The sequence below is a fragment of the Drosophila guanche genome, unplaced genomic scaffold (assembly GCF_900245975.1).
Source record: "Drosophila guanche unplaced genomic scaffold, DGUA_6, whole genome shotgun sequence".
Taxonomy (NCBI): Eukaryota; Metazoa; Arthropoda; class Insecta; order Diptera; family Drosophilidae; genus Drosophila; species Drosophila guanche.
Window position 1 is genome coordinate 249,779 of NW_022995743.1, and position 10,966 is coordinate 260,744.

Here is a 10,966-nt window from a genome sequence, read left to right on the forward strand (position 1 = left end):
ACGCGGTATTGTTCAACATTAAAAATGCATATATGTACATATATAAATTAAAATAAATTAACACTTTAAATAAATTAAATAGAAGTGAGTTTGCGAATTAGACAATGTATGTACCTTCTGCATACCTATGAGAAATTCTGAAGATCGCTCACTAATGATCCCCGCATTTTTTTTTGTTAACACCTCCCGTTTAGATACGACACAGTTCTGGCTCTGTAGTGTAGAATCAAATCAGTAATACATATGTATGTATATAGTTTTATTAGATTGGTATTTCATATGTATATATGTATATATGTATATTGTGTATAGAACGTTGATATTTTAATTCTACTAGTACTTCGAACAATGAGTTCACAGAGCTTTTTCTTCTGAAACGGGGGAACTCCATGCTGCCGTGTTTATTTCTCATACATATGTATATGTATGTATGTACATATATACGATTAGTAATTGATATTAAATACAGCTTTTTCTAACCTTCTGCAGAGCGAATATTATGAGTTGATAAACAAACGTTTATGTTCAACATTGTCAACATCAGACTTATCATTACGCATAGTGAATATGTTTATTTACTTTAATATTTCAAGGACCTTAACAAATAACTCGAAATTCTTCAAACCAAATGAGATACTCGAAATATTTGAAACATTATTGTCAATGTATTATTTATTGTCCGAAGTACATATGTATGTATGTTTATCAGTTTACGTGTATATTGATATAAGTATATTAGATATTCACCAAAGTTGTATTGTCGTTAAGCAGTTGTCCCGTATATACACTCGTTATAGCAAGACTTAGCATTGAACTACAAAGAAATAGTTATTGTCATTTACACATACAATACTGACGGTGGAGAGAGAAATTCTAAAAGAATGCTGGCTAACGGGTATCAGTATATTATCGTTCAACTGAAGTTCACCGAGTTCTAGTTCGATTGAGTCACTAGCACTCCTGCTAAGGTACGACATTGGCACTAATTTAGTATTTGTCTTCAAGTGTATAAGTCATATATGGCGATATGATTTGCATTGATATTAAAGGTTTTTTTTTACTTTGCACTGATATCAGTTACTTTAGATATTATTCATACATCGATACTGAGTGGGGCACATGCAACCACACTACGGCAGTTGTGTGTGCTTGCCATGTAAATAAGTCAATACATTTTGAGGGAGCTACACTAATTCCGTAGAGTTTAAAGTTCCATTAATAGTATTATTGTAATTGATATATCATAATTTGTATATAAGTTATATTGTCGATATTTAGTATTCGTAATTGTCCATGTTGCGTCGAAATTCGCGTCGATGCAGTGCTGTAATACGCGGCGGAGTGCCCCAGGAGTGGAAGGGAGGATACACAGGAGCACCAGAGCGAGAAAGTGGAAGCTTAGGGCTCTTTGCTGATCCCGTGGGCAGCGAGTTGCTTGAGATGCTTCGCATGTGGGCAGAAAAGGCTCTGGGAGACTCGCCTTCGGTATCCTCATATATTTTAGACAAACGACCGCGTATGCCAGCACCGCTCCAATTCATCGTCGGTTGGTTGGGTAGGAAACAGCGCTTACAAACGGCTGCGATGGGTTGACGCAGTCGCTCGTGTTGGGGGTAGTACGCGACCTGTATGGGGCGGAGATTTGCATTAGTCTTATCCCATAAAGGTCAAAACCAAACGCGCTATAACAATTCTACAGATGTACATAAAATAAAAGTGCACTAAGAGACTCAATGTGAAAATTGTAGAAATATCTCATACAAGCTTCACTACAAGAATAAGGGCGCCAAGAACGGGTATTTATCTAATTGAAATGCCAGCGTAAACAAACTTAATTTTAATGATAACGTCGATCATGCCAATTAGCCGTAGCATGCCAATACAGAGTACACATTTTTAAACATAATAGCTTAACAGATTTCAGTACATTTTTCCATACATATATGTACATACATATGTATTTACGTGTGTACAAACGAAAACAAATGAACATGAACATACCAATCAAGGTTGCCAATTGATTTAATAGAATTTTTATAATTTCAAATAGTTACTGGATATAAATAAAAGAATAGGTAGGTAGGAAACTTAAAATAAAATATTAAACGTTGGAGACTGGCGCCACCTCTTGGTCGTGTTTAATTTAAAAATTGTTATCTCTTAATCAACATTTCTTCGCAAACTTCGAAAAAATTTTGCAGCACTGCTCTGCAACTTCCAAATTTGGAGCTCTGTCAGATACGATACCATAGATCGATAGCAATTTTATTCGGAATGTTCGAAAACAATATCCCAACATATTCTGATTCGTAGCATATTTTTGGGCGTAAATATCTTTCGTTTAGAACTGTTGCTGCTCTCCGGCTGGGCGCGCCAGTGTATGGAAATGAAGGATGATCATATTTTTAATTTCTTTATTTCTTTGGAACATTAACTGTTATCGAAACCATGGGGCCGGGCTAGATAAAAAGACGATGACATCAGCTCAGAAAACTCAAAACTTCTTCCCTGATATTATGTACATTCACAATATGTACATATATTCATAGATGTTCAAGCGCACGAGGTAGAACTTTCAAAACTTGAATGAAAATGTTATACAAAAAATGACAACATTAAATCGCCTAAGACCCGGGCCTTGTGAAATTGAAAACTTTTCAGAAAAGCCAGCAGCAGGATGGAGTGTATGATGGCCAACTACCAGACAGTGTGGCGGAAATTAGCCGATTATCCTCAACACACAATGATACCGTGACAAGGAAGACTGACGAAGATAATGGAAAACATTGCCTGAGCGCGTTTACCTAAAAAACGGTAAATGGAATTTTCGAGAAGTTAAAATGACAACGGAAATGTGCGACTGGGCCTTTTTAAGTTCGACAGTAAGCCACAACGTCTACTAGCAATGTCTATCATGCTCAATATAAAAGTGGTCATAATCAGAACACGTTAACTATCAGTGGCTAGGCGAAAGAGTACAGATGAAAGGGTCTCTGGCAGGAATGTGCTATAAACTCCTTGTCATATACAATACAACATTTTATCAGCTCATTCCAGTTACCAGTAAAAACCGTAAAATACAAATGCAATCACATTCATGACAGGAAAATGAATTATAAATAAATAAAATACACTTAAGGACCACACATCGAACCATCGCCATTTACTCATACAAATTGCCTTGCGTCACGTCCTGATCGACTAAAGCGCCCACCACCGCCTCCAATGGGACTGCGAAGGTATCGGTAGCTGGGCAAAAAGCCCGAGCGGTACACGGCGCCAATGTGGCGCTTCTGTGGCGATGTCAATTGCTCATTCCCTGGCTGTGTGTCCGGCTCCTCCGCATCTGCAGCTGCAACAGCGACATTGCCATGCTCAATGCCGAACAGCTCGGGATCCTTGGAAGTGTCTTTTATGGAATAATATATATAAACGTATGTACAAAAACAGTGCTCGAATAAGGTGCCAGATAGCAGCTAGCTAGGGTGCATGGTGATGTTTACATTAGCTAAAATTCGAGAAATCAAAGGAATCCCCGGCAATCCGAGGTCGATGTTTTCTGGCAGGTAAACCAAGGATACCTCTGCTGGTTAGACTGAGTATAAAATGTAAATGTCTGCATGTTTGTACCAAATAAAGATGGGACCCTGCAAGACATAGGCCTACTCCAGACAGCCGAACACTTACCTAGGAAACGTTTCTCAGCGCGACGATAATCGTTCCAATCGAGATCAGCGTACCCAGCATAACTTGGATACCACCAATAACTTTGCATGGGATCGGCATATTCGGGGGCTGCAGCGGGCAGTAGCATCTCCTCGTCCTCGCGTTTCTGTTGCACACCATGCACCGGCGATGACTTAAGAGCACCCAAGTTCCGTTTCTCAGCCCCAGCGCGTTGATTGTGATGCTGCTGCGAGTTATAGCGAGCCACTGCAGCCACATTTCGCTTGGGCTGCTCCCTGTGAGTACTTGGAGCACTCTGAAGGCGCGCCATGGTAGCCAGGTTGCGTTTGCCATTAGGCATGGGGAGCTGAAAGTCGCGAGCCAGAGTACCGACATTTCGCTTGCCGTAGGTCATCAATCCACCAGCCCTGGCCAAGGTACCAATATAACGCTTCTGCTCGCTTGGCTCACCAGAATCAGAATCAGCATAATCCTCGCCAGGCTCCGCCGTGGGCAACTGTCCGTTCTTAGCCAAGGTGGCCAGACTTCTCTTGGGGGCATTCAAAAGACCTTGCGCAGCCAAGGCAGCAACTGAACGCTTGTCCTCCTCCATGTAGTCCGAGTACTCACCTAGGGGTTGCTCCTCTCCCACGGCCAACTGACGCTCACGTAGCAAGTTCTTCAGCTGATTACGTAAGGCGGAGGCCTACAGAGGTAGAAGATGTGTCAAAAGGAGAAAAGCAATTTAAACTCAAAGCTGCTGCAGATGCTGCTCTGCACCGGCGTTAATAAATCCATTCACGTCAAAGATAAATACGAGTTGGGGAATGTGACTTACGTGTAGTTGATACTCGGTACTGGGGTTCATCAATTGATTTATTATGGACTCCACCTCGCAGGGCGATACGTTTGCTACATCATCATTGCCACTCACGGCAAACGAGCGTGGCTGAAAAGCCTAAAGGTAGGAACAAAAATTATGAAAAAGGGGCATTAAACATTCAATTTATACCCAGCATCAACAATCAACAATTTTCGAATGAAACATTTCTGCAAGAATCGTTAGGGTGGATGTTTCGCGCATTGTACTGTCTTCTCGATTTCAGAGCTAACAATTCAATGAACTTGTTTGTAAAAGACCCAACCAATCTTATCTGAACTAAAAAATAGCTCTACAGCTGTTGCCTACTTTGGTGCTCCATTTAGAAATAAGGAAGAGCCCACATGCATTTGGCTTGTCACATTGACTTTCATACCTTTCTGAACATCTAAAAATAAAGTGTCTCACAAACAAATATAATAACCTGCTAAGGACAAAGTTTGTATGACTTTTCTGAGTACTTCAGAGTGACTTCTGAGTACTGAAGCTCATAATACTTTGCTTTGAAATCACACAAGACAAGCAAAGACAAGATGAAACAGTTTGCTGCCCAAATGGTCGCTCAAGTGAAAGGATAATTCCTAGTGCACTGGAGCTAATACATGGATATATTAAACGTACGACTATTTGTGTGTGGGGGTCTTCCGTACTTAATAACCGAACCGTCGAAAGGAAAGGCGGAAGTCAACAGCCCGTGCAGAACACGGGCAAACGGGATGTTCTAGGATGTGCTCGCTGGCGGCGCCAGGGTTTGTAAATCGAAACTAGAAAATGGCAATCTAAACATAGTTGTGTGTTTGTGCTCTTGGCTCCGCAGCCGAAGCTGTTGCTGTCATTATTGGGTCGACTGTGTGAGGCCAGAACTTAGGTCTTATTAGCCCTTGAAGTAATACCCCGAAGGTCGTATGCAATTGATATATTTCGGATATATTTGCTTTACATTTGGGTAGCGTTAAAGTGGTCCCTGGTTGTCAGAAAATGTTTACCAGCCGCATTCCTTTAAAATTTTAAATTTTTTGCGATTCCGTTAGTCAGGCACAGTCATTTAATTGCCTGAATAAACATTCATAAATTATTACGTCCACAAATATAATTTGAAATATCCATAATTCGCCTAGCGACAGAGCGTAAATTTTAGACTGTGGTCGTGCATGTGACTGAATATGGAGGCTTTAAGAATTTAGTCCTTATTCAACTGGCTGGCAGAAAATTCCAGCGAACAAGCGAACAAAAACGTTAAATGTCGAGTGGATACACTGCGTACTGCAACAGTATTGTTCTGCCAGGCTAAGGCCTCTATTCATAGAAGGACAAATGAAAAGCGACGCTGGTGGATAACATTTTTCCCACTATATAGCTCCAATGTTGCGAACTAGAATGAAATATTTTCAATTCGGTCTCTGATCTAACGTTAATCTTTTTTTTAAATGTGGTGAACTTTGGAGTAAATCTTCACATCTCTTTTAGCTGAGTAATTCAAATTACCTTTCGTTTGCAATTAAACTTTACTGGTAGTTTTCTGTCTGCTTTTGATAGCCAAAAACTTTATGGGATAATTTAGCGATAATATTTAATGTAAAATGGTAAAATGTCCTTATATCTGCACAAATGAAAATCCAATTAAAATTTATGAAGAACAAAGAGGAGAAAATCAATACGAAAATAAAAGAAAGCTTCATTTATCTGCCCAATAAGCTCAGTAATAAGAAAGATACGGCAAACAATTCATCCGAATTCAAAACGCTTGTGTAATTGGACGATAATATTTAATTAAATTATCTGCAAAGATTTGGATTGTAAACGAGCCGGTAAAATGTCCTTACATCTGCGAATCTTGGTCTCGAAAATGAAAATCCAATTAAACTTTATGAAGAGCAAAGAGGAGAAAATCAATACGAAAATAAAAGAAAGCTTAATTTGTCTGCCCAATGAGCTCAGTAAGAAGAAAGCCGACAGGACATTGCCAATAAACGATACGTCAAACAATTCATCCGAAGCCAAAACGTTTGCCTAATTGGGCACAAGAACATGCACGAACTGCACTGGCCCGAGGAAAAGTTGCGAGAGCATCAGCTTGGAATATCCAAGAATCCTGTTGACATTTCGTCGTCCTGACCATCCCCCTTAATGATGCTTAACATAGAGCCTAAGGCTCTAAGGACTGTCCGCTGTCTCAAATTTTCCATTGGCTGTTGCCTGCTGAGCCGCTTATGTCCAGCCACAAGAAATGTTATTATCGCAGAGGCCCATGCCGACGCAGTCCCATATTTGCCTTGTCCAGCCTCCCTTTTTTTGCACTACCTGGTATATTTAATGACGCAGTGTGTAGCTGTTTTCGTTATACTTGTATTTTACTTATATAAATGCTTTGTGCAACATTAAAACTTAAGTGCTCTGACCTTCCTAGGAATACCGAGCGTCTGAGTAGCGATGGAGCGGACTTTAGTCCTGCATCTGTTTGTGGAATTTATGAAAACCAAAAAGGTGAGTTGAGAAAAGGTTCGAAGCTACAAATGATGTACTCTACAAGAAAAGGGATCCTCCTGTGAAATTTTTCTTTTTAATAAGAAACGGAAATAACATTTTATTAAATTGCATTAATCTTGATAGAGCGTGAAGCTCTATTAAAATCTAGTTTTCCTGCCTTCTAGTTTACGTTTTCCGCCACCACATTTGCTTCCACTGCGTCTACCATAAAGACTGGTATTTTGTCACAAATGCGTTCATGGAATTCCTATCTTAACTGTATGTTTCCGGTGGATGACATGAAACCCACATGACTCCGTTTATTCGCTTTACAAGAGCTTGAAAAAGCTGAAACTTTTTTTTTTTAACGCTTTTTGTCCATGCCTGACCAAGTTTCGGTGGCCGACTCAGTAATTACTGACACCCAAGCAGCCATTGACAGTGGTTCCATATAAATACACATGTACATTTGTATATGTGACGAGTGTACGAGCTTCGTCCTACGCATTGACGACCTTTACATTGATTATGAAAGTAACTGAGACTAAATTGATAGGAAAGGAAATGGTCAACTATTTGATAGAAAACCAAAAAACAATAATCAATAAAGTTTTCAATTTTGCCGCTTTTAGGTATATAAAGTTGGTCAATTGTCAATCAGCCAGAAAGACAAATAAGATGTAGGATATCTTCTGGAAAACTCTAGTGTAAATTTATATGTTTGCATATGGAGCTTTCATGGTCGTGGCCTATCTGCAAGCAGCAGCACAAACACGATTATTGATATTTTATACTCAACCGTTACTGGTTTTGTGTTTTGTATATCCATATACATATGTATACATGTGTATAAATCATATCATATTCATATAATTATCCTATTTCCCTTTTTTTTATAAAATTTGTGTGTACAAACATTCTCAGCGCTTTTACTGTCGAGTATATTCAGCAGCGGAAAAGCAAGAAATGATTTTTCAGCTTTTGCAATAGACAACGCGAAGAGCAAAGCACACCGACGCGCAACGCAATAAGGAATGAGGTAATGGACCAGCTCCCGGCAATCCCCACCCAATGCTTTTTCTCTCGTGGTTGTTTTCTGGCAATTTATAAAAATTTAAACTCACAACTGGCGCAGCAAAAAAACATGAGACGATATTGAAATCTTGTCACGCTGCGTTTTCGTTTTCCCCAGATTTCTCTACTGGCATTTGAACATACACATGTCTAAGTATATATTTGCATTACATTTTCCTGTCTTCGATTAATCGCAGTATGCTTGGATGGAATGGAAATTTTTTCAAAGTATATTTTCTTGTATTTGTATTATAAATGCGCGGAGTCAGCTGAGGAATCAGATAAAATATCATGCAATATAAAATATTTAAAGGCGAGGGGGTTGAAATGACTAAGCTTAGTTAACCAAACAACGGGAAGATAATTCTAAAGTATAACACAAAAAGATAGGAATTGTTGTTTTACTTAATTCTTTTAAGAAGATTCCTAAATAAACATTCACATTTTTTGGTCATGTCTGACCCATGTTGATTATTAAGTTTGAATTAAATAAAATAAAAATACTCTTTGAAACAAGTTTTCAGACATTGTCAACAACCAATATTTGTTAGCTTGCTCTTTGACGGCCGAGAGCCTACCTATCTACATATTATTTCATTTTACGGATAGGACAAGGTAAGGATACGAATTACGAATTGCCTGCATTTTAAGCTTATTTTTTTTAGTTTTTCCGCGTCTACATTACGTACACACGATTTTCTTTGAATGATGGGCATGGTAGGTATCAGTTTTAATTGCTATCGATTTGGTGCAGATGATGCCTCTGCATGCAGTATTAATCGATGTCTGTTCTAATTATATAACTTTGTGTCACAGAACCGCATTCGCTATTGACGTTGAAGAGTGATGCGTCATAGATCGTACATTTCTATTTATGTATGTATGTATGGATATCGCTCATATTGCAAGTGGGAGGCTTTCACGCAACAGGAACACTCACACTTGCATTCGTATTGTAATGGCAGTGGTGCCATGGCCATTATGGTATATATGTATGTATGTATGTACATATGTAAGCATGTATGTGTGTATGTATTCAGTATTGAATATTTTTTTAATCTCTAAGGGTCTCCTTTTCTTCCATTTGTATCACTTTCTGCTCTCTAGGACCTGGTCATGAAGGGTCTGGGATCTCGGAGCACAAATGTGGAATAATGTCGGCAAATGTCAGAAACGTACACTATATTTTTGCATTCATTTCACATATACAGCGATTATAAAAAAGAATGAAGAAATGTAAACTAAAAAGCTGAACTTTGGACCGCATGTGTCGACCTAACGCGGTAGTGGTCAGCCTGGCGCTGTTGCACCGCAATGGCTGTTGCAGAAGACAAATGTCAAAAGAAGCTGCCCATCGCAATAACAACTTTGGCAAATTTATTTTACTACAAAGTAGCGGTGCTTTAAAAAATGAAGTCCAATTGAGTTATATTGTTGGCTTCTGAGGCTGAGCAGCTCCAGACAATTTCTTATTTTCTGAAAATCTAATTAATGAAGAACGAAGAGAGTTATGATGATTTCTTGACAATTTTAGCTACGCTATTAGCTCACTTGAGTAAATTTCGGAAGGACCATGGAAATTATAAGCTTTTGAAGATCAATATCATAATTATTTGAAATAAAATGTAGCTCATTTTATAAGTTATTTGGCTAACAAAGCTTCATGGTATCCTATTTTCTATTTCCAACTAACTCGACAATGCTAGGACGACCACCAGAGCGATATACACAAACTCGAAAGAAGCAATTTTACAGAATCGCATACCCCACCGAGCACTCGTCAGAACAGAAAAATATATATTTAGGAGACGGCAGAGGGCAGTGAAAGTAGCGACGTGACAAGCAGCATCCAGTCCAAGAAACATAAAGACTGAAATCTGCTGAAACCAGTACCAATTGGAAAACTTAAAATATAAGCCCCAGAACTTACGCCATTGAGCAGCATTGAAAGCAACAGCATCAGCCATTTGCTGCCGTGTGCAGTTCTGTGCACCGCCTGCATTGTTTATGGCCTCCTCCGAAAAGAGTCAACTGTTAAGTCTCTGTTAATTGGTTTTCCTGCCTTCTATCAAAGAGAACGCACGCGACGCGAACGACCACAGAGATGGCACACAGACTCACTAACGAATCAAACTACGAATCACTTAAATATAAAGGTACACAGCACTCAGTACCTCAAAAAATGTATTTAAACTGGTAAAAACAATAACGGAAGACGCGTGGCTTTTCAGTAACTCAGCTTCTTTGTAGACACGTTCGAAACAGAGTCGTTAGCTCGACTGCTTTCCACTTGCCAGGACACTCGACTTTTTATACCCGCTCGGCTTCACGGATAATCTAGACCACTCTCGGGTAGTTGCTCTCTCGGGAGCTTTTGAATCTTTACGGGGCTCGGATAACAGCCGTCAACTGTTGCTGGTAGCGGGTGGCATACTTGCAGGCCGTAGGATATGTTGCGCGTAGACTGTCCTTTTTTGTGTGCCGCTTTGGTAGGTAATGACGTCACAGCACCCTGCAAGCTAAGTTTTTCTTGTTTGCAGGTCAATAGTATTGAGGCCAAGCGCGCAGCACAGTGGACACAATGGAGCTTTCTTTCTTCCTTTGTCCACAGTTCAGCTTTTCGCTTCACTCTCTTAGGGACCAATCGAAGAGAATACAATTTCAACTCTCTTGCGGATTCTCTCATATGTCGGCACTCTCGGAGGTACCATCATTCTATCATAGCAGCTGTCCAGAGCACTTGCGGAACGCTGGGCACACAATTAAAAGAGAAGCCGAGACGGAAATTCGAGCTGCTCATACGCACTGTTGGACCATGGCTTGGACGGGTGTCGGAGAACGCAGGCCCGGACTGGCAACCATTTGGGCGCATCATAGACA

At 39.7% G+C, this 10,966-nt stretch overlaps 1 protein-coding gene across 3 annotated transcripts; it reads right to left on the reverse strand.

The window, feature by feature from the left end:
* Window positions 1-1,200: 1,200 nt before the first annotated feature.
* LOC117586711 (neuropeptide-like 1) lies at window positions 1,201-10,361 on the reverse strand. Of its 3 annotated transcripts, none has more exons than XM_034276985.1 (5): window positions 10,017-10,360; window positions 4,505-4,624; window positions 3,688-4,372; window positions 3,174-3,409; window positions 1,201-1,625 (listed from the first exon to the last, which is right to left on the reverse strand). In XM_034276985.1, exons 1-5 carry the CDS (start codon window positions 10,086-10,088, stop codon window positions 1,275-1,277), a joined length of 1,464 nt encoding a protein of 487 aa, XP_034132876.1. In that variant the 5' UTR covers window positions 10,089-10,360; the 3' UTR covers window positions 1,201-1,274. The 3 variants fall into 3 exon arrangements, with proteins under 3 accessions (XP_034132876.1, XP_034132894.1, XP_034132885.1); XM_034276994.1 differs by having other exon boundaries at window positions 1,530-1,625; window positions 3,168-3,409; window positions 10,017-10,361; XM_034277003.1 differs by lacking the exon at window positions 3,174-3,409 and having other exon boundaries at window positions 1,437-1,625; window positions 10,017-10,354.
* Window positions 10,362-10,966: the final 605 nt, after the last annotated feature.